We start from the raw sequence: 23,916 nt of genomic DNA, 5'->3' as shown, positions 1-23,916 counted from the left end.
GAATGTGTGGCAAAGCATGCAGCGATCAGAGGACAGCCTTGCGGGTTGCCTGTCTCTCCAAACCTTTACTTGGTGTTGACAGGCTTGCTCAACAGCCAGTGAGCCGCCTGCTGGCCCACTACTTTCTTTGCAGTAACAGACACACTTTCACTGTAAGATGAAAACGGGGGAAGCAAAGTCAGGCTTTGTGGAAACTATTCTCAAATGAAATTCATTTAGTCCTAACCTTTGAGTTTGGGTATTACAATTTATGGGTTTTGCTTGTATTAGCTAGAGAATAGGGGAAAACAATCTCCCCTACTTCTCAGGGAACACAGGTCTATTGCTAGATGCTCTCAGGAATGTGAACCAGCATCCCTGCCGTCTGGGAAACACAGGCACTGGAACCCTGGACCACCCTTCTGCTGGCTGATCTAAGGTGGTGAGAAGACATCTGAGGAAACTGGTAACTGGCCCAGTGAGACAACCGCAACCAGGCCGCATCACTCCACAAAGATGGGTAATCACCAGTGAGGAGACAGGCTCCTCCTCATCTGGACCACTGTCCAGTGTCAGACTCAGTAAATTAGGGTAAAACTTCCGGAACAATGACACCCAGTAACTAAGTGTACAAAGTCACACTCTGCGTTATGTGCACTGCCCTGTTTTCCTGGGGGTCGTGTGACATGTGACATGTTTAATGAAGAGGAGCTTTGCTCTTCTGTACTTATCTGATTTCCTGACAGTCCTAATGGAGCCTTCCTGCTTCTCATGGGGAAGAGTTTTTACTGCCTAGAGTTAAATGGATTGTCTTAAAGGAAATCCTTCATTTACAAGAGGACATTTTACCTGAGGGCAAAGAGCTCACCCATTTTCTGCATAACTTCTTTATGAGACAGTCTGACCTTCTTCCCAGCTTTTAGTGCCTGTTTGGACGGAGAACAAAAACAGGAAACACACAATGGTCCTTTGTCTGTGGGGTCTCCATTTGTGGCTCCAATGAACCCATTCAGAAAATACTAAAAACTGCACCTTTATCGATCAGGTACACTCTTTGTTATTCTACACACATCACAGCAAACACTGACATTTTAGGCAAAGATGACCTGCACAGATTTTGGTACCCTGGGCAGGAAGAACTCTTGGAACAGTCAATCCTCCTGACAGACACTGGGGGAGCACTGCATGTACACCTTTCTATCAGTGTTAGGTCTATGTAGCAAGTTCTCAAAGGAACACTTCATTTTATATGAATGATTTAGATAACTGTTGCCCACTGAAATGTCCTAACTCATATCAAGAGTTCAGAATTTTACACTCAGGTTTTCCATCCCTTCTGCTACAGTCTGGTTCCTAAATGGCTGGTATAGGCTATCTGTCCAAGGCTTCATCCTCTGCTTGCATTATTGGAAAGTGGGTAAAACCTTTAGAGGTGCAGCCTTCTGGGAAGAATTTAGGCCACTTCTTACACGGCCTTGAAGGGGCTGCTGGGCCCCTGGCCCTTTTCTCACCTGGCTGCCATGAGGTGAGCAGCTTGCCCCACCACGGGCTTCCTGCCACAAGCTGCTGCCTCCCAAGGCCTAAACCAATGTACCCATCCAGCTGCACAAGTTGGGCAAATAAGCCTTTCCTACTAAAACACTGGTTACCCCAGGCTTATGTTTACGTATGAGAAAGCTAATTAATGTATCCTTTTCAGTCTTTTCAATGATAAACATTCCTTGTCATTCATTTTAAAGAGATTTGTTTTTATTTTATGTGTATGAGTGCTTGCCTGCATGTTGGTTTTGGCATCACGTGAGTGACTAATACCAGAGAACACCAGAAGTGAGTATTGGATCCCCTGGAACTGGAGTTATAAGCAGTTGTGAGCTGCCATGTGGGTGCTGGGAACCAAACCCAGGTCATCTGCAAGAGCAGCCCGTGCTCTTAATCACATATCCATCTCTGCAGCCCAGACCCATCCTCCCCAAGAATAATGAGTCATATTATTCTGTTATAGTAAAGACCTAGGACCCTGTGAATGCTGGTCAATCACACCGCCACTGGGCCACACCCAGCACGGGTTGCCTTTCACTGAGTCACACTGAAAACACTGCACTCACAGCACAGTCATCTGAAGTCTTCAACGTGGGGTTCCTTAGCTGACTTCATCATTTTCTGTGTAACTGAACGTGTTTCCACTACAGTTTCTGCAGCTTTTCTAGTTATCAGTACTTTATACTCAAATGTGCGTATCATTATGTTGAGCGATTAGTACTCTCCCCGCAAGAAGCCAATTCTTGATAAAAAAGCATAGAGCTGATATAATTACCTCTGGAATTGACTGAATAGACTCAATAAATTTGTCCAGCGTTGCTTCCCAAATAGCCAGTTTCACTGGGAAAAGAAGGAAGAGGGAATGTTTCTTTACCATCTTGGGCACATCTACACAGAATGCAGAATGGCACGGTGCCTCTGTTGCCGCTTCCTAACTAAGAAGCAGATGCACAGCTGGGCATGGTGGTGCATACCTATAACCCTAGCGCTGAGGAGTCGGAGGCTGATTTGGGACATAAAAAAGATGTTTTCACTTTCTTAGTATGACCCAGAGACAAGAAGGAAATGTCACATGACAGTTGATTTATTCAATTAATTACTTACTTGTTTTTTTTTTTGAGACAGTTTCTCTGTGTAGCCCTGGCTGTCCTTGAACTCATAGAGTGCAGGAGTTAGAAGTGTGTACCACCACCACCTGGCTCAGTTAATTATTTTTGAGACAGGTTCTCACTTTGCGGCCCCAGCTAGCCTAGAACTTGCTATGTAGACCCGGCTGGCCTTGAACTCACAGAGATCCACCTGCCTTTGCCACCTGGGTGCTCAGATTAAAGGTAAATGCCAGTCTGGCCCAACAATGGAATTTTTAATAATTCTAATACAAAAAACAACAGAAAAAGCCAAAGTACTAAAACTTCAAAACTAAAGAAGATAAAAACAGCGGTAAAGAAAAGAGAGGGAAGTAGACTTCAGCTTTCTGAGTCTGTTGGCAGAACACAGGTTATCTCCTATTCCAGACTTTTGCTCACATCTCAGGAACCCAGATCACACCTAGCCCCTATGGGTAGTGCTGTAGATGAGGCAGGGGTGAGACTTCCATGGCCTTTCCTATACTCCTCAGGACTGAGCAAATCAGAGTAACCTGAGAGGCTTCCCACAGGGTACGTACTGTCCCAGCAGCCCGATGCACAGCAGGATAAAGGAAACCCTCACGGAGCACCTATGCTTTTACCAGGGGCCGTGATCTCAGTGCTGTGACTCGCTCCCGGTCACACAGGGCTGGGCTATGTCTGGATGAGAGGCTGCTGAGTACAGCAGTCATGGAGAAGACAGAGCAAAGGCCATGCCAGTAACGTGAGTCCATTTCAGAGAAGTGAAGCTTCATCAATACAGTTCACAAGGCAGAACAACCAGTGGATGATATAGTTTATACATTTTCAAAGAGGAAAAAGAATATTAAGACTGTACTGGGTGTTATGAAAACAATCCGAAATCATAACCCAATTTCCTCCTGCCCCCATGGTTTTTCAAGACAGGGTTTGTCTGTGCAACCTTGGCTGTCCTGGAACTCAGGTCTGCCTGCCTCCCCAAGTGCTAGGATTAAAGTCATGCACCCCACCACCACCCAGCTATCATGACCCGATGTTTAATAAAGCTATGTAATATGCCATCTGCACAAAGCAGAATAACTGACCTGAGAGGCACAGAGCATTGGAGAAAGCAAATTTTTCTAGAATGGAGTCATCTATATCCAGCTCCGAGTTTAACTTGATTTCCCCTCTGTGCAGTTTAGACTGTCCCCTGTGAAAAGAAAAGGAAAAATCGTCTTTCGAATTTTAAAAGCAGCTGCACTTCTGAAAAACTCTGTCTTCCTAGAAGCCACTTGACAATTGATGACATTTTATACATGTTCTCCTACTCTTTGATCTGAGTAATTCCATTCCTAGGAACTAACCCACAAAAATAATCAGATAAAGCTTGTGTACCATGAACATTTTTACTGTATTTTGGAGACACATTGTCACCCTGTAGCCTACGCTAGTTCAAACTCATGGCAATTCTCCTGTCTCAGCTCCTAAGTGCTGGGGATTACAGGGTTGAGCTACCATACCTAGCCAATAAACTGCTGTTAATTCACTACGTGGGAGCTGGGAACTAAACCTGGTCCTCTGCAAGAGCAGCAAGTGCTCCTAACCTCTGAGCCATCGCTCCAGCCCCGCAGTAAACTTTTTATTGTCAAATGTTCAAAAGACTCAATAGAAAGATATACTAGATTAGTAATTGCACAGAACAAAAAGGCCTCATGGCCTGAGCCTGTAGTCACAGCACGGAGGAGCCAGGGAGGTTCCTAGGCCGCTGCTCGCCCACATGTCCTCACCTGAGGATGCCTGTCAGGCCCTCACACCTCTCAAAGTGGCTCTCCTGGATCACCACCTCAGCACACATCTGTCATATTCAAACTCAACTGAAAAAAAAAACAAAACCCATGGATTTACTGGGAAGTAAATCCTGATTGGAATAACCTGATAAACTCATCCTGCTGAGGGTGTGCTCTCATTAATTTAGGTTGATAACGTGAGAATGTAAATACAAATCCTGGTCTTTGCTGTGGGCACTGGCTCTGACCAGTAACTTAAGAATCTCCGTACAGTCACAGTGATCTCCTCCAAGCTTCTCGGCGCTCTCCCCGCCCTCTTCGCGCGCGCACGTGCTGAGGCATGCTCACTCTGTTTTCACGTAGTTGAGCTCCTCATTCTCCCAGTGAACCAGAGCCACTTCGTAGGGCTGGGTTTCGTGTCTCTCCAGAACTTGCATCACGTGCTTCACCTAGGAGAGGAGGAGGTCCGCTGGTGTGACACCGACTCCCTACAGCCACAGGGGCTCATCTGCTCACGACAGCTTTCCATACGTTAGCAGCATCTTTTCCGAGTCTCAGTAGGAAAAGGCAAGCTCACCGTGACAGTAAACTAACCAAATGGCGTGTCCATTATTTTGACATTTGGAAAGTACAGATGAGTATTGAAAAGAAAAGAAAAGAAAAATTACCATTATCCAGCACCCGAAGAAAATCACTGCTAATATTATAGTTTGTTGAGCCTCAAAAAAAAAAAAAAAAGAAAGAAAGAAAGAAAGAAGGAAACATTGTACAGGCAAATTACTTGTAAAAATTAAAGCAACAGGCAACAGGGGCCGGACAGATGGCTCAGTGGTTAGAGCCTCTGTTGCAGGAGTCCTGGGTTCAGTTTTCAGCACCCACATGGTGGCTCACAATGGCCCAATAATCCAGTGCCAGGGGATCTGATGCCCTCTCTTCTGACTCCCTCAGGCACCCAGCACTCACATGGTACATACACATGAACGCAGGCTAAACATTCACACACAAGATGAATTTTTAAAAAGCTAAAGCAACATAATGGTGTAGACAGTGCTCCTGAGTCCTGATCCTGAGTTAGCCATGACTAAACCTAGTGAATAGCCCTTGTCTCTGCAGGGCGAAGGGCAGATCCCACATGCGTCTACATGCTTTCTATGAGCATGTGTGCCATTTGTTTTCTATGTGAGTGGGGTTATACTCTACATATGGACATCTTCCCTGCTGTTCTTAAAGGAGGATGTGCACCTTATTTATCCACCCCAGTGTCCATCCCTGGGGGTGAGCTACTCTCTTCCCTTGCTCAGGGCATTATCCCGAGGCACCACCTTCCTGCCATGAGGTACTTCTTGAAGCACTGCTGAGAGGCTCCAGGGCAGAGGCCTAGCATGCTGAAGTGTGACTACTGTCAGCCCTGCAAAGAAGGGGTATGGGGAAGGGGAGACAGACATGTGTGCTAAACTGCTCTCCAAAACAGCTTTTCCTTTTTGGATCGAAATATTCATGAGTGCTCATAGAAGCGAGGCCTGTTATCAGCCTTTCCTGTCTTTACAGCAGTCGGACAGCCACTCTGGTACATTTACTTTGTCACCCCCCCCCACTCCCTTCCCTATGATGTGCGTAGCTCCTTCCTTTCAGTGACCCTGAAAACACACAGAAGGATATGTATGCACTGAGATTATTCATGGTTACCTCTGAGGAGTAGATTTCGGGTGAGAAAGGATTTCAGCAGAGAAGGTATATGGTTTGGGGCAGGCTTTTTTTTGTTCTTTAAAGACATGGTTTCTTTCATGTAACCAAGAGACTGGCCTCACATTGTAACCCATCTTCGGCCTTCACTACCCAAGTGCTGTGATTATAAGCATGTGTAACCATGCCCAGATTTTTCTATTTTCTTTTTGGAGGCACGTTTTGTAGCTCAGGTACTGTCCTCTATCTCACAATCCTCCTGCCTCCACCTCATGAGTTCTGGGATGACAGACATGTACACGGCTTACAACATACTTGACCAAGCACCAATGGTACATTGGTTGTACTTATGGGCTACTCTTTTAATTCAACTGTATCATGGGTAGAAAATTTATAAACAATTGAAAGTCATTCTATTTTAGAAGATGAAAGTGACGGGGTAAACACTGTGGCGCACAGAAAAGCAACTGTGGACGATAGCATGTCCCTGCACTCCAGTCTTCAGATTGCTGAGTACGGGGGACAAATTACTCTTAGAAACTAGAGTTCTACAAGCTTACACTGTGCTGTACTTACAGTTTTGTCTTTTACATTCCAGAACACAGTAGCTCCTTCCCTGATTCAAAGAACAGGAGAGTCAACCTCGGCAAAGGGAGAATACATTCTTTTTAGATTTAGTATTTTATTTTGCCTCCATGTGTGGATGCACTGTGTGGTGCCTGGTGCCCACAGACATGAGGGTGACAGATTCCCTGCAACTGGAGGTACAAACAGTTGTGAACCACCAAGATATGTGCTGAGAATTGAACCCGGGTCCTCTACAAGAACAGCAGCTTTTAACTGCTGAGCCAGTTCGCTAGCCCTGAGAAAACATTCTTCAGAGACATACCAAAAGCCATGTTTAGGTAGAGTGTAGAACAGTGGTTCTCAACCTTCCTAATGCTGCAACCCTTTAATACAGTTCCTGATGTTGTGGTGACCCGCCCCCCCCCATAAAATTATTTTCATTTCTACCTCATAATCTGTACTACTGTTATGTATCATAATATAGTTATGTGTTTTCTGATGGTTTTAGGTGACCCCTGTGAAAGGGTTGACCCGAGGGGGTCACAACCCACAGTTTGAGAAGCACTGCTCTAGAGCACACTGAGAGTGCAGGTGAAGAAGACTGGTTGATTAGTAAGACGGCTGGCTTGAGTATCTGGAACTACAGACACGAGCCACCGTGTGGGTGACTTACAGTTTAGCCTTTTTACTGCTTCACTCTGCGGCCCAGGCGGCCTCAGCCTCCAGGCTGCTGGGATTATGGGTGTGGACCACCGTACCGGGCTTAGTTTACATTCTTTTGGACATCCACCCTTCTGTTCCATCACTTAGTTGTCCCGACTATGGGTTATTTCCCAATGCACCTGACCCTCCTTTTCTTGGCTGTAAAAGGGACAGCAGGTGTTTCACACAGCTGCTACTGCCACCGTCCTGTCCTTCTACTCTTTAAAAGGCTAAGACTGTGTGAACCCGGGTCCCTCTCTCAGGTATCTGGAATGGCCAAGGCCGACTAAAATCTCAGTTGAAATGCTACGGAAGGCAAGCGAAGGCCAGCAGGTGTGGAATCTCATAGGGACAGTGACAGGGCTGCTTTGCCCCATTTGCATATTCAGTGAAAGACATGTCGGGCAACGATGATTTACTTGTATTAAAAATTTTCATTTTAGCTGGGTGGTGGTGGCTCATGCCTTTAATCCCAGCACTTGGGAGGCAGGGGCAGGCGGATCTCTGTGAGTTCAAGGCCAGCCTGGTCTACAAAGTGAGTTCCAGGATAGCCAGAGATACAGAGAAACCCTGTCTCACAAAAAGTTTGTTTTTCTTTTTTTTTTTTTTTTTTTGGTTTTTTTTTTTTCGAGACAGGGTTTCTCTGTGTAGCTTTGTGCCTTTCCTGGAACTCACTTGGTAGCCCAGGCTGGCCTCGAACTCACAGAGATCCGCCTGGCTCTGCCTCCCGAGTGCTGGGATTAAAGGCGTGCGCCACCACCGCCCGGCTTGTTTTTCATTTTATAAGTTGATCTCCTAGGGGCTGGAGAGAGTTCAGAGGTTAAGAGAACTTATTGCTCTTCCAGAGGACCCACATTCAATCCTAGTACCCAAATGTCAACTTACAACCAGATGTAACTCTAGTCCCAGGGTTACCCAATACCCTCTTCTAGCCTCCTCAGGCAGGCATGCACATGGTATACAGATACATATGGAGGCAAAAAACTCATAAAATAAAATAAATACATATTCAAAAAAAGATGACCTACCAGGAGATTTAACCCTGACAAACTCTCCAAGATGCAGTCAGAATCAGATGACAGATCCAAACCCCAAATGCACTGGCCCAGGAAGATCGCAGCGGAGGCAGGCCCACCCTAGACTCCAGTCATCGGGGCGCAGCCCTCTTCCCAAAGCCACGTCCGTCCTGTCTTACCTGAACAGGAATATTGTTCCGGGATCACCTTCCTTTGCAGCGTTCTCCACACCCATCACCAAAATGTTTGCTGCATCTGTGATTGGAAACGTCAGTCAAGGCTGTGTCTCAAGGTGACGTAAACTGCCTGCTGAGAGCAGCCTGTACGTGTAATCTGTTCTTAGATCATTTCACAATCCACAGTGCTCCACAGCACAATTATCAACTTCCCACTGAAGACTCAAGAAGGGTTTTAAGATGCGAAAATGGGCCGTGCAGTGGTGGCGCACGCCTCTAGTCCCAGCCTTGGGAGGAAGAGGCATGTGGATTTCTGAGTTTGAGGCCAGCCTAGTCTACAGAGCTAGTACCAGGACAGCCAGGGCTACACAGAGAACCAACCAACCAACCAACCAACCACCCACCCACCCACCAAAACCAAAATAGGGGCTCGAGAGACTGCTCAGTGGTTAGGAGCGTTGGCTCTTCTTGTAGAGGACCTGAGTTCTGTTCCCAAATCCCATGTTGGGTGGCTCATAACCAGCTGTAACTTCATTTCCAGGTGCTCAGATGCCCTCTTCTGGCACACACATGTGCATACACACAAAGACACATATACAATGAACATAAATCTTAGAGGGCTGGAGAGGTGGCTCAGAGGTTAAGAGCACTGCTATTCTTGCAGAGGATCCAGGTTCAGTTCTGAGCACCTACACAGTGGCTCACAGTCAACTCTACCTCAGTTTCAGGGGACCCAGCACCTTTCTGGATTCTGTAGGATACCAGGCATGCACATGATGTACAGACATACATACAAGCAAAACACCCATACAAATAGTAAAAATTTTAAAGTCTTAGAAAACGAAATGAAGGTAAGAAATTATATCCCTAGAACATTCTACAACCTATAATATTGGCAATGTTATCTACAACTGCTCATTCACACTGATTTTTGATTCAGTAGCCAGTAGTCCAGTTAAATGAATATTACAGTTTTAGGTTCTATACAACTATGTCAGGAATTAAATGTCTTTCTACAAAGTTAATTTGAGAATGTATAAATTAATGTTATTTCTTTAATTGCCTCTTAAAATTCTTATACTTATTTAGATAAGGTTTCACATACTTCAGGTTGGCTCCAACTCAGTATGGAACAAATGACAACCTTGAACATCTTTCTGGTGCCTCTGCCCCAAACCTCCTGGGATTATATGTGCTCCAGCAGGCTTGGCTTTAGTGATGCTGGTGATCAAAGCCAGGGCTGTGGGCATGCAAACACTAACAACTGATCTACACCCCCACCCCATGAATTTTAAATTAAATTGTGTAAAGTTTGGACAATAGATAATGTACAATGAAAAAAAGTGTGACAATTTAAAAACTTAGCTAATTTCAAGGTTAATCATGAAAACTACCATTATAATTACTTATCCATAACATTTTTAATCTTTTAAATACTGTTGAATGTATCAATATTCATCATTATTTGTTTTACATATTAGTATAGTAATAGTTCTTATATGTATATCGTCTATAATGTAAATTTTAAACAATATATCCCAATCAAGACATTGTTACTAATGTGTGCAGTTATGTATAATTTCTTCTTTTTTAATTTTCATGTGTTTGAGACCATGTCTAGCCATAACCCAGCATGGCTTTTCCACTCGTCCTCCTCAGCCTCTCGAGTGCTGACATGACACGAACAAGTCCCCACACTGGGTTTCTAACATCAGGATCCTCAAAGCTTCAGGATTCCTGGTAGGATTTCGAAAGCCACAAAACCCTACACAACCGTTTGGAGCGTATTCCCAAGTCCCCAAGAACTTTGTACTAACAGGACAGTTTACCTGTGTAGCCCAAAGTACCCTAAAGGACATGAAAAGCTGCAGAGCCACACCAGTGGCAGTCTTCAGCGTCAGTCATGGCTGCTCTGACCAATTTTTCATCTCAGGGGTTCAGGACAGAGCTTTGTTCTCTTTTTTTGGTTTTTGAGACAGGGTTTCTCTGTGTACTCCTGGCTGGCCTTGAACTCAGAGATCCACCTGTCTCTGCCTCCTGAGTGCCAAGGGTGTGCCTCCACCGACCATCGAGCTTTGCTCTTCTAAATCAGCTTTTGCCATCAAATACAGTCTGTTCGTACAATAAACAATGAAAACGCATGGCATTTCGACCCTTTATGGCACCAGGGAGTTTTTGAGTCATGGTCTCTATGTAGCCTTGGCTGTCCAGAAATCCACTACATAGACACTGGCCTTAAACTCCCAGAGATCCGACCTCCTCTGCCTCTTGACTGTAGGATCGAATCTGTCACTACCACCCCCTGGCTGGGACCAGGTCAATCTCTGAGTCCTTCCCACCTTCCTAAAATACTAAGTCAGGTTTCTTTCTTACAATTATGTGTTCAACTTTTGCTTTAATTTTGTTAGCTTAAAAAAAATTTTTTTTAATCAATTATTGTCACTGTTATTCGTGAAGGCTGAAATAGCTTTCTGATGTGACAGTAAAGCAGCAGTGTGGAGCAGTGGTTTGGCTGAGTGTTAAAGGACTGGTCGCGGCTCACCATGCTGGGAGGCACTGCAGCTTTTAAAGGTGCAGCCTACTGGAGGAAAGACAGATCACTGGATGTGCACCCTTGAAAAGGACCCTCATCACTGTGTGGAGCAGCTTCCCTGCTACGTGTTCTTTACCAGGATGTGCTGCCTCAACATAGACCCCCACACAATGGGCAACTGACTGTGGACTGAACTCTCCAGGACAGGAGCTCACATCAGCCTTTCCTGTTTGACCTCACAGTTACTGCAGGTATTTAACACAGCAACAGGAAGCTAACACACACATCCTCTGATCTTCTCAAATGGCAGTGATCCTATAAAGATAAGTAAAGCATATTCATTTTAATCCAACAACTCTCTACAGGTATGTTTAACTGTATCCCTTGAATACAGACCTCTGAGACCACTTTCATAATGCACACCACTGGAAAATGAAGCGGGAACAAATGTACACTCGGAACACCACCACAGGAGAGTCACTTTCTAGCACACAGCATAAACACTTGGTCCTGGGTTAGGGCGGCAGTACCTCTGGGCAGGCTCGTCACTTCCACATAGCCACAGGAGGCCAGCTCTTGCGACAGGCTTCCCAGGTGATACTCATCTGCTGTTGCAAACGCTGTGCACTGCATCAGGTCCTGTTTAGGGGAGGAGCAGAGGACTGAGGTTACCAGAGGGCTCAAGCACCTGCAGCGGCAGCTGGATTCCGAGAGGGAACTCTACCCTGCAAAAACAGCCCTCCAGAGTGTGCTGTGGAACCTCCGTGGTACACACGGAGTTCAGTGAGCACAAAGAGGAATGAGCTACACGGAGGCAAATTTCCGCTTGAGTCAGAAAAGAACCTGCTTCTGCTAGTCAAAAAAGCTGACAGGGCAACCCTGAAAGTGAAGCCCCACTCCCTCCTCCTCCTCCTCTTCTTCTTTTTGAGACAAGATCTCTCTATATAGCCCTGGCCATCTTGGAACTCTATGCAGACCGGGCTGGCCTCCAACTCCAAGATCTTCCTGCCTCTGCTTCCCGAGTGCAGGGAGTTAAAGGTGTGCACCACCACACCCAGCTCTAACTGTAGCATTTGTGTAGACCAGACTGGCCTCAAACTCACAGAGATCCGCCTGGCTGTGCCTCCCACGTGCTGGGATTAAAGGCATGGGGCACCATCACCCGGCTTGTAGCATTTCTAAAATGTGACCTGTGAACACAAATGGAGGGACTCCACAGACTCCCCAGCATCTCTGACCACAGGCAAGACCTGGACATGCCCGACTAGGGTGGATGTCTCTAGGTGAGGCAGTCCCTACCTCTTCTGCCTGCTTTGTTTATGTGGCTGGCCTGTCCCCTCTGTGATAAAATGCAATCCTCTCAAAGGATGAGGTGTAGCAGGTTACTCCATCACCATTTCCATGAGAAAATGTATTCTAAGCTTAGATGAAGAATGTCTTCAAACATAAGGCCTTTACTTAGGCTAAGTCTTTGCTGTGAGCTGTCCTCCCCGATGCTGGCGAGCCTGGTTCCCCAGTCCTTACCTGCGCTTCTCTCAGAACACCTAGCTCAGGTAATGTGACTTGCCTGGACTCCTGTATGTACAGCTGTGGGCTGCTTCTATTAATATACGCCTCACAAGCTTTCTTGCTTTTTATGTTTGTTTTTGGTGACAGGATTTCTTTGTGCAGCCCTGGCTGTCCTGGAACTAGCTCAGTAGACCAGGTTGGCCTCGAACTCAGATCCACCTGCCTCTGTCTCCCAAGGCTGGGATTAAGGGTGTGTGTATGACCTCAGAAGTTTTATAAATACTCTTTCTGACATCTTGTTTTGGTATTGTTTCACTTCAGCTGCTTAGAAGGGGAAAGCGATCCACGAAGTAGGCTGTCTTTGGCTGGTTTTTGGGTTTTTTGGTTTTGTGTTTTGGTTTTGTTACCTATTAAAGGTAACACCACTTTGTAAGCAGCTTTCATTTTCATACAGTCTTTTCTAGTTTTTTACAGCTTATCTGATTTATTTTAAAGTGCTAGTTAAATTTACTTATGTTGAAGCATATTTCAGGTTTTGGGATGGGAACTTGTTCCTAAATAGGTAACCAGAGCCGCCTAAAACAGTTACTGGATTAGGCCTCTCACTCACATCTATTTTAAAACGTAAAACAAGACAAACAAATGCAGTCTACTTCAACACATTTTTTTTCTTTGGCTCTAGAAGCCACGGTCCAGCAGATGGGGCTAGCAATCCTGATCCCTCTTTTGAGGGCCCCACTCCTGCAGCATGACCAGTGTGCAGTGGGATGGTGCTTCTCTCTTACTGACCCTGGGACTGGGGAAACCTGTAGTCGGCCTTCATCCTTAGCTCCCAGGAGAGCTGAAGCCAGTGCCATTCCCTGTGACACGGGACACCGGAGCATCACTTGGGTCCCTGCCTTCTTGTTCCTGGCACACATCCCACATCCTCTGCAATTTTTAGCGGGAAAGGAATGCTATTTATTCTCTGAGGTAACTCTTGGGCTCTGGCTGGATTCATAATAGGGACTGGATGCTGGGAACACAAACTCGGACTCAAGGCCTGCAACCTTCAGCTCCACCTCTCCGGAGGAAGGGAAAAGGCTGGCGGGTGAGTTACCTCGCAGAGCACCCCAGGGCTCGGGGAGGAGGCCTTCCATTACAGTCTGGGTAGCGGCAGTGTGAGGAGTGAAGCCAAACCAGGATCCCAAATTCAAGCCTTTCATGAAGTCCCTCCACTGCCCGGTGACCATGTCCACCCTTGGCACGGCTCTTCTTTCTTTCTTTTTTTAGAGACAAGGTCTTGCTATTTAGCCTTGGCTGGGAGGGAACCTACTACATATACCAGGCTGGACTTGAACTCAGAGATCTGACTGCCTTAGTCTCCTGAGTGCTGGGATTAAAGACATGGCCTTGGCTTGTACTTACTTTTTCTTTTGAAACTGGGTCTCACTATACAGCCCAGGCTGGCCTTAAATTTGATCCTCCTGTCTCAGCCTTCTGAGCCTCGGGGTGCTACCATGCCTGTCAAAGTTTGTCTTTTCAAAATCTGTCAGCAGCTCAGTAAAAACAAGCCCCATCAAAATGAAACATGCTCAGGGTCCACGATCTCAAGTCTGAAGACAGACAGACAGACATTCTGACTGTTCTGGTAGATTTAGGAGGGCCAACCAAGGTTTGAACATATACATTCTTTTCTTTGTAAACAGGATCTTGCTAAACCATCATCCGGGCTGGCCTCTGATTCCTAGGCTCAGATGATCCAGCTGTTTCAGCCTCCTCAGCTGGATCCACTATGGGTATGTGCACCACCATGCACAAAACGCTATAGACATCAAAGACCTCTCTGCCTCGTTTTTCGATTTAGTACACATGTAAGTACAAGGCATGGCTGAAGATATCATTCAAGACACGAAGTTAACTAAGGCCTCGGCTCTGACCCTAAACTGTTTATAGCTTGGAAGACAAATGCCAACTGCATCTGAAAAAAAAAATCCCAGAAACCCCTTAACAGTGACTAGAAATCAAAACAAAGACATGCTTGAACTTGCAGAAGGTAAAACAGCAAAAGCCATCACTGCTTCCTTCCTGCCTTGCGGTGTCCTCTCTTCACCCTTAAGCAGTCACCACAGGCTAGTAAACACCTGCTGGTTGGCAGGTAAATCTTTTTAACTTCCGGATGCATTTCTGGTTCAATTCTTAAAAAACAAACAAGTAACAACAGTAACGAAAAATCAGCTCTTTTCCTCCGTTGCATCCCTGGCTGGCCTGGCTGGAGGCTTCTTTTCCAGTTCTCCCTGGCCTAACTAACCCTCCCACGCCATGACTGGGGCCTTTAGTGCCACACTTGATACGGGCAACTAACTGCTGCGCAGTCTTTTTGTTGGTTTGGCTGCGTTAGGCTTCAAAGGTCTAGTATGGCATTCTAAGCTGGCTGCCCAGTTCTCCTACGTTAGCAGGAGGGTATGGTGCAGCACATGCCGGTTCAGAGGGCACACAAGGACCGACGCACTCAGGGGCCACAGAACTAGTGGGCTTTACCTCATTCACAGATAGGTCTGGCAGGTTGGTCCTGGATGGCTGACGCGTCCGGGATGCCTTCAGGGGCCTCTTGATCTGTGGAAGGTCTTGTTTTGGAACAAGTGTTTCAGTTGATATAGAGTAATGCCTTTTCACTGTTTTTATAAACCACTTAGAACATAAGAGATCTGGTTTATGGGTCTCTATCCTGGGAGTCCCAAAGGGGCGCATGGTTGGTAGGTGTGCTTTTCCATCCCGACAATGGACAGCGGTTAAGGGAAAGGGTCTGCCTGCGTTTGAGATCATCCGGCTTATTTCCAGGATCTTTGGCTTGTTTAAACTGTCAGCTGGTACACTAGGAAAGAATGAACCTAAATGTCGCTGTATTTTCAGGGTGTTGCGGCATGCTGTACGTTCAGATTCCGTAAGCGGTTTTAAAGGAAGCTGAGAAAGTCTCTTGCACTGACGTGCCTTGGATGATGCACTGTGTAAAGAGGCCAGGGTTTGGAGAAGTTTGGCTGGCATGACCACATCTCAGGCTGAAATCAAAAGAATTAAAAAGTCAGGTTGGGTTTAAAAAATGTTTATAATACACATATATTTCCTTAGGAAACACATATTTCTGTTAAAAATTTATACAACATGGGCTAGAGCGACTGCTTAGCAGTTAAGAGCATGTGGTCTTTTTTTTTTTTTGGTTTTCAAGACAGGGTTTCTCTGTGTAGTTTTGCACCTTCCCTGGAACTCACTTTGTAGACCAGGCTGGCCTCGAACTCACAGAGATCCGCCTGCCTCTGCCTCCCGAGTGCTGGGATTAAAGGTGTGCGCCACCACCGCCCGGCGTGTTCTTTTTTTTAATGATTTATTTTTATGTGCATTGGTGTTTTGCCTACATGTGTGTCTGTGTGAGGGTTGTTAGATCTCTTGGAACTGCAGTTACAGACAGTTGTGAGCCACCATGTGGTTGCTGGGAATTGAACCCAGGTCCTCTGGAAAAGCAGCCAGTGCTCTTAACTGCTGAGCCATCTCTCCAGCCCTGAGCATGTGTTCTTTTCTGTTTGTTTTCTGAGACAGGATCTCATAATATGCAGTCCTGGCTGGCCTGGAACTCACTTTGTAGACCAGACTGGCCTCAGACACATAAAGATCTGCCAGCCTCTGCCTCCTGAGTGCTAGGACTAAAGCCTCGTGCCACCTACACCAGGTCCAGCACTTGGTCTTGCGGAGGACACAGGTTCAATTTCCAGTACCTGTGTGGTGGCTCACCACCACCTATTTTGCCCTCTTCTGACATGCACAAGGTGTACAAACATAGATGCCAGCAAAACACTGACAAAAATTGTAAAACAGAAGTATCAGAACATAATCCTATATATATACATATATATACACACACACATATACACACACATACATATATATACACACACATACATATATATACACACATATACATATATACACATACACATATGTACACACACACATATACACACACACACATATACACACACATACATATATATATACACACATATACATATATACACACACATATATGTACACACACATACACACACACACACACACACATATATGAACATTTATGGCTAAGGCCATAGTTTGGTGGTAGGAGTACTTATTTATGATAAATGAAGCCCTGGTTTTCTCAGTCTTGCAAAAGACTATCTATCTATCTCTCTATCTCTCCATCTATCTATCTATCTATCTCTTTTTTTTCTATTTAGTCATTATTTGGCCTCTTTCTGGAAGATTATAAAATTATAAATTGGGGCTGAAGAGATGGCTCAGTGGTTAAGGGCACTGACTGCTCTTCCAGAGGACCTGGGTTCAATTCCCAGCACCCACATGGCAGCTCACAACTGTCTGTAACTCCAGTTCCAGGGGATCTGACACCTTCACACCAATGCACATAAAATAAAGTTAAATAAATAACATTATAAATCTACTCTCAATAACAAAGATGTTAAAAGAGAAAAAGGTATAGAAACTTTTCATCATTTTATAATATCAAATATTTAAAAACAGATGGGTGTGATGATGCATGTCTTTAGTCCCAGTACCTGGGAGGCAGAGGCAGGTGAGTTCAAGGCTAGCCTGCTCTACATAGTTGAGTTCCAAGCCAGTCAATCGATACATATGGAGACCCTCTCTTAAAAACAAAACCAACCAAACAAAAAACCCCAAACAAAACCAACACCCCCAACCCCACATATACGCATACACACACACACACACACACACACACACACACACACACACACACACACCAATCCGTACTTACACATTCCTTTTTTCAACCTTTATAATTAAAACATCAACTAGTCAGGAGGCAGAGGCAGGAGGATCTCTGTGAGTTTGAGGCCAGCTTGGTCTACAGACCGAGTTTCAAAAACCAAACCAAACTAAACCAAACCAAACCAACCAACAAAACATAAACTAGCCAAGGCCACGGGTGCATACAAGGCCAAGAACCCCTGCCAACATATTCTAGCCCTTGGAGAAGACGGGCATTTTTTCCTTTCCTTTTTTTTTTTTTTTAAAGATTATTTATTTATTCTCTGTATGAGTGCTCTATCTGCATGTATGACTTTATGCCAGAAGATGGCATCAGATCCCATTATAGATGGTTGTGAGCCACCATGTGGTTGCTGGGAATTGAACCCGGGTCCTCTGGAAGAGCAGCCAGTGCTCTTAACCTCTGAGCCGTCTCTCCAGCCCGAATTTTTTCCTTTTCATCACAATGCCATGAAGACCCCAAACCATGGAGCTGGGTCCAAAACACCGAGCAAACAGAAAGAGCTTACTCAGTTCTACAGGAAAAGCTCCCAGAAAGACTGAAATGGCTTCCATCTTTTTTTTTTTTAAGATTTATTTATTTGTTTATTATGTATACAGTATTCTGCCTGCATGTGTCCCTGCAGGCCAGAAGAAGGCACCAGATCTCATTACAAGTGGTTATGAGCCACCATGTGGTTGCTGGGAATTGAACTCAGGACCTCTGGAAGAGCAGTTGGTGCTCTTAACCACTGAGCCATCTCTCCAGCCCGGCTTCCATCTTTTAAGGGGAAAAGTGCTAATCAGTCCGGGGCCGGGCACAAGAAGTGGGGTCAGGCATATCAGACAGGCAAGCACACACACAGCCCGAAGGAAATGGCCTGTTAGCTGTGACTCCCCCGCACCCCCTACAATATAAAACAGCACGGTCTTTTACAAGCAAACCTAGAGTAAGTGATGATAACATTTTTTAAAAATTAGGTGCCAGAGATACAAGCATCGATGTCATCGAGACTTTATAACTCACAGTCCAGCCAAGGAGACAGACTATGACGAACAGAATGTTATGTGGTCTCGACAAGGGAGGCCCTGGAGTGAGGACTGTGCCATACTCAGGGGTGATATTTGCAATGGTTCAGGAAAGAGAGATCAGCAAAGCAAACAGGCCAGGTACACAGTATTATGTATCTAAGAAACAGGCTATGACTTCCGCGGAGGGAGAAGTGGGCCGAGGTAAGGATGGAAAAGCGGCCAGATACTAAATGTCACGTTAAATGATCCTACAGGTTCACAGGTGGGGAAGCCCGGGCTTTGAAACAAGAGAATCACATGGTCAGGTGTGTGATTCAGAAACCTGTCTCTGCTAATGGGTGCAGGAAGAACAGTGAAAAACTCAGACATGATGTTCCAGTACCCTCTACATTCTAAATGCTCTGTTTTTCCTCACAGTAGCCCAGGAGGACATTTCCCACACGGGGACACTAAAGTCTAGAGGCTAAAGGAAGTTGCCAGGGCAAACTTCAGTGGTTCAGTGGGTAAACATGCCTGCTGTTCAGCCTGCTGGCCCAAGTTCAATCCCCAAAACCCACAGGGTAAGAGAGAATTGGATCCTGCGGGTTGTCCTCTGACTGACCTCCACATGCTGTGGCATGTGTCTGTGAATTCCCCCTCCCCCATCTCTAAATGAAGACAAAAGTCACCCAAGCTTTCCTTATTTCAAGAACCGTATTCTTACCACTACCTTAGTTACCTGTAAAACCCCTGTAAGAAGGGGTTATGTTATGAAAGCTAATTTTTCTCTTACCAATGCAGAGTCTAAAAAGCTTAAGATCTCCCTGATGTGTCCTGTAAGCGTGGCCCATGTTCCTGATTTTACACCTGTCACTCCTCAGACACGGCCTCCCATCTTTCCAGTCCATTCCTTCTACTACTCTAAGCCAACAACTCTCCCACCTCGGCAGGACGTATGACTTTCAGCCTTTCCTCCCGCTTCCATTTCCTGCACATCCAGCTAACGCTCCAGGTCTACTCTTCTAATTCCTCCCATTCACAGTGACCCCTGCATCCCTCTGTCTTCCAAAGCCAAATGATATAACCTCAAGCCCAAATGAACACGGTTCACTGCTGTTGGTGGTTTTTTCTACTCTTCTGGGGGGCCTGCAACCCAGCTCCCACATAAATACACAGAGGCTTTTTCTTACTTATGAATGCCTAGCCTTAGCTTGGCTAATTTCTACCAGCTTTTCTTAACTTATCCCATCTACCTTTTTGCCTCTGGGCTTTTTCCTTTTCTTATTTCTGTGTATCTTACTTTCACTCTTACTCAGTGGCTGGCTGTGCAGCTGGGTGGCTGGCCCCTGACACCCTCCTCTCCTCGTCTTGTTGCTCTTCTTCTCCTTCCCCCATATTTCTCCTATTTATTCTCTCTGCCTGCCAGCCCCACCTATCCTTTCTCCTGCCTCGTTATTGGCCGTTCAGCTCTTTATTAGACCATCAGGTATTTTAGACAGGCAAAATAACACAGCTTCACAGAGTTAAACAATTGCAATATAAAAGAATGCAACACATCTTTGCATCATTAAACACATGTTCCACAGCATAAACATATATAATACATCTACAAATAATATTCTACAACAATTCACCTCATTGAATTTGTGCCTAAACTCTTGCAGCTCACTGTGATGAGAGAGTCAACTAACATTTCCCATCTCACTCTCCAGCCAGGGCCACTCTCTTCTGGTGGGTCTTCTATGCTGCTCATGACCATATACCTGCTATACTCTACTGACCCCCCTCTCCTCGAATTTTCAGGTCTCTTCCTAGTTTCTCATTCTCAATGATGACCTCACTTCCTCTTTCACTAACAAAATAGAAATCAAAAGTTCTACAAGATGAACTGTGAGCCATAATCAGACTGCAATCCATTGCTGCTGTGCCCATTGATCAATCCAGCCTCTTTGAAAATTTTTATTATTTTATGGGCATAAGTGTCTGCTTGCATGTATCTGTGCATTGCGTGCACACCTGGTGCCCATGGACATCAGAAGAAGGCATTGGATCCCCTGGAACTCGCTCCCTAATCCTTGAAGCACCTTTTCATTTGGCTTCTAGATTATCACATTGACTGTTTTCCTCTTCCCGATCTCTTTTGCTGGTTCCTCATCCATTCAAGAATATGATACATCAGGACTCAGTCTCTGGGCCACTCACTTCTCTTCCTAGTCTTGGTGTCCTTGGCCAACCGCATGGTTTTATACACCATCACGGATGAGTATCACATATTGATCTCTAAATCACTCTGAGCACCAAAAATGCAATATGGTCAAAAACTGAGCATCCCATCCAGACTCTTCCCCAAAACCATTCAAACCACGCCCTTCCCCATTCATGTGCCAATCATATCTTCATAGCTGCTAAGCCGGAAACCTAGAATTTCCTTTAACTTCTCAGTCTCCATGCTCAATCTGTCAGTAAATCCCACTGGCCTTTTTTGACTGGTACTCTGCACAAATTCTTCTACCATCTGGCCCAAGTTTCTGTCTTTCCCACCAATTATTATAATCGTCCTTTACCTGTTTATGATGGTTGAGGTGACAAGATTCAGAAATCCCATAGGGACACACCCTTGACTATGTCTGTGAGACTCTGTAGAGTAAGTTAACTGAGGCAAGAAGACCTATGCCAGCTTTGATTACTCTGCTTTCTAGCTGCCAAGGAATGTGACCAGTTCCTGCCACCATGCCTCATCTGCCATCATGGACTGAAGCTGAGTAGCAAGCCCTTCCTCCCTTGAACTTTCTCTTCAGGCAGCTTTTCACAAGGAGGGCATCGGCACGCTGGTCCTCCAGCTTCCGTTCTCGGACTCCTATAGATTATTCACAATGGACGCTAGCAAAATTCTGAGACCTTAACTAGAACCACGTCTTTTTTCAGGGTCAAATCTGAAGACGGCTTTACATTAACAGTAAAAGCCGGCGGCCCTAAGACAGCCTGCAGAGCTTGTTATTTCCCGCCTTTTGCATCACTGTGACATTCCCTTATAGCTCGTCCCTTTTCTTGCTGATCCCGCTCTAGGTCCCCTGGGCATCTCTGGATCTTCACACTTACCTGTCCTCAGGCTCTCCTCCCAAAGATTTGCAAGGGTCCCTCCCCAGTCTCCTTCAGATCTTTGCTTCAAGTCCTCAATGGCTTCACTTAATACACCTAACACCCACCCATTCCCTCTCCATTTTCTACTTTCTCATTGCATTTAACATCACTTACATACCTTGTGTTTTTATTAATTCACACAACGGTTATTAACTGGGTTCTTACCAGATGCCAGGCATTATGCTAGCTCCTAATACAGCTGAAAATGGGCAAATATCCCTCTAGTGGGAATGGCAAACAGTGAATGTGGCAAATCAATGTAATGCATATTAGATAACAATGATATCAGAAGGCAATAAAGGAGATTTTTGTCTCTCCTCGAAACAGGTTTCTGTGTTTGTACCTTGTGTTCAGTGATAATAGTGTCCTAGGTCACAGGTGTCAACTACATTTTTGAAATGAAACACAAGGCAGCTACCGTTATTATTATTACTACCGTTATTGGGCACTTATCTTTAAGAATAATCTGCCCGTGTGCCTAAGGGCAGCACTAATTGGGCTCAGTGTTTTATATAAAAGCCATTAAGTTGGGAGGGGGACACGGGAGAGGCGTAGGCCTAGGAATCGAGGGGACGACTGGGGGGTGGTGGTGGTGGACATGATCAAAACACATTGTATACATGTATGAGATCCAGCATACTATCAATTAAGAAAGCCGCTGCGTCCCCGTTCGATTCCATGGGCAAAGTGGTGCTGACCTTTGCGAGCACGTCTTCCAATGCCTAAGCTCAGGGGTGACTTCATGCATCTTGGCCGCTACCCCTAATGCCCTGACTCCAACCAGGGGTCAGGAGTGTTTTGTCCTAGGTGCTTCGACTCCCGGCTAGCACCTGCGGGCCCCGGCCGAAGCCCACACCTCCTCCCCAGCCTCCCGGGCTGGGGAAGCGCGAAGCACTGACCTGTGCGCGGAGAGGAGGACCGCAGAGCCCCGCGCGCACGCGGCCGCCGCAGGAGCCTTTGCGGAAACACCGCCCCGCCCCGCTGCGGCGCAGGCGCACTGGGGAGCCAGCCCCAGGCCCGGCGGCCGGGCCACGTGACTGTCGGAACACGTGACTTCTCCGTGCTTTCCCTCTTCCGCTGAGCCGGCTGGCGCCTCCGGTCCTCTCGGGCTTCCGCTCGCGTAGCCGGAAGGCTCTTGCGTCCCGTGCTCTGTCCCTGGCCGGGACACCAAATAAAGTTTTTGAATTCAAAAGCGGTTTTTTTTTTAAATTTTTTTTATTTTTAAAGCCCTAACGCTCCTTTCCCCGGGCCTGGCGGCGTCGACTGTTGAACCCCCGGTGACGCCGGCGATGGCCGAGCCCCCGGCGTTTCTCTCCGCTCAGGAAGTAGGGTGCGTCTCGCTTTTTTTTTTTCTCTTCTGAGAAAAAGCCGGGTTGGGTGGGGAAGCTGTGGACAGTCGGGGGCTCCCGACCCTGTGATGACGCTGAGAGTTCAAGTCCCTCCTTGGGTAGGAAGGAGCCGGCACGCTGCACTCGGCCAGCGCCAGGACCTGGGTCCGCTGTGTTAGCTTCTTCCTTGCTGTCACGTATTGCCAGCGCTTGGGAACCGGAGGCAGGAGGATTGCTGCGAGTTGAGGCCAGCTTGCTCTGCTAGTTGAGTTCAAGGCCACCCTGGGATACCTTAGGGAAAGCCTGTCCCAAACTAAGCAAGCGAGGAGGAATCGCACTGAGGGTGCTAAAATTAAGGAATCACCTACTGAGATATGTGTACTTCTGGTATAGGTCAAACTAATACTCTCAACGAAATTTTTTAATGCCTTAAGTGTGTGTGTGTGTGTGTGTGTGTGCGCGATGGCAGTTGATTTTTTTTTTTCACCTGCAAAGGAGTTCAGGGGATTTAGAACTCAGGCGGCCAGATTTACCAAGTGCTTTTACCCGCTGAGCCGTCTCGCTGGCCCCCAACATAAATGTCAGAAGGAGTTCACTAGCGGAACCCTGCAATTCTCATATGTACAGTTTTGTTTTTTTCTTATACATCTTATGAAGCTTATGGTTAGGCACCATAAGATGAACAAAAACAGCTAATAGCAAAATGGAACAATTAAATATGGTGATTAAAGTTACTTAAAACTTATAAATTATTGACTGTTGGAATTTTCACCTTGCAGTGTTTTTAAACTAGTCTAGTGCCCCTGGGGAAGCAAACCCGTGGACAAAGGGGAATTGCAGTATCCTTGGCTTTGAGAGCAAAGTTATAAATAAGCACAAAAATAATACAGCATCCATTTGCATTGGTTAAATAGCCACTTTTTTAAAATTTGGTTTTCTTCTTGACACTGAACTACTGAATTGTGTAGTAGAGGATAACCTTGAACTCCAGATAATTCTGCCTCCACCTCAAGGGCTGGCATTAGAGGTGAGCCACCATACCAGGCTCAATTCATATTTG

General features: G+C 45.9%; 2 protein-coding genes across 5 annotated transcripts in view; one reads left to right on the top strand and one right to left on the bottom strand.

The window, feature by feature from the left end:
• The window catches only part of Rmnd1 (required for meiotic nuclear division 1 homolog), a 33,085-nt gene extending 10,541 nt beyond the window's left edge, over positions 1-22,544 (bottom strand). The window contains exons 1-9 of one of the 2 annotated variants that reach the window (XM_052750958.1): positions 22,428-22,544; positions 15,100-15,617; positions 11,601-11,709; positions 8,541-8,616; positions 6,653-6,692; positions 4,742-4,842; positions 3,710-3,816; positions 2,294-2,358; positions 829-905 (exon numbers count right to left, since the gene is read on the bottom strand). In XM_052750958.1, the coding sequence (XP_052606918.1) occupies positions 829-905; positions 2,294-2,358; positions 3,710-3,816; positions 4,742-4,842; positions 6,653-6,692; positions 8,541-8,616; positions 11,601-11,709; positions 15,100-15,603 (1,079 nt within the window). In that variant the 5' untranslated portion in view covers positions 15,604-15,617; positions 22,428-22,544. Of the gene's footprint in view, positions 1-828; positions 906-2,293; positions 2,359-3,709; positions 3,817-4,741; positions 4,843-6,652; positions 6,693-8,540; positions 8,617-11,600; positions 11,710-15,099; positions 15,618-22,226; positions 22,394-22,427 lie in introns of those variants that run through there. The other variant, XM_052750959.1, reaches the window with a different exon arrangement.
• Armt1 (acidic residue methyltransferase 1) overlaps positions 1-23,916 on the top strand; it is a 62,464-nt gene that overhangs the window by 20,728 nt on the left and 17,820 nt on the right. For 2 of the 3 annotated variants that reach the window (XM_052750962.1, XM_052750960.1), the window contains exon 1: positions 22,674-22,858. The exons of the other annotated variant lie outside the window; for it this stretch is intronic. Coding sequence is in view for 1 of the 2 variants with exons in the window: in XM_052750960.1 (XP_052606920.1) it covers positions 22,818-22,858 (41 nt within the window). In the remaining variant the exon portion in view is untranslated. Of the gene's footprint in view, positions 1-22,673; positions 22,859-23,916 lie in introns of those variants that run through there. 3 annotated transcript variants of the gene reach the window in all.

Source organism: Peromyscus californicus, unplaced genomic scaffold (assembly GCF_007827085.1).
Source record: "Peromyscus californicus insignis strain IS unplaced genomic scaffold, ASM782708v3 Scaffold_22__1_contigs__length_63687245, whole genome shotgun sequence".
Lineage (NCBI taxonomy): Eukaryota > Metazoa > Chordata > Mammalia > Rodentia > Cricetidae > Peromyscus > Peromyscus californicus.
Note: the sequence above shows the minus strand (reverse complement) of the source record. Positions and strands in the feature narration are given on the sequence as shown.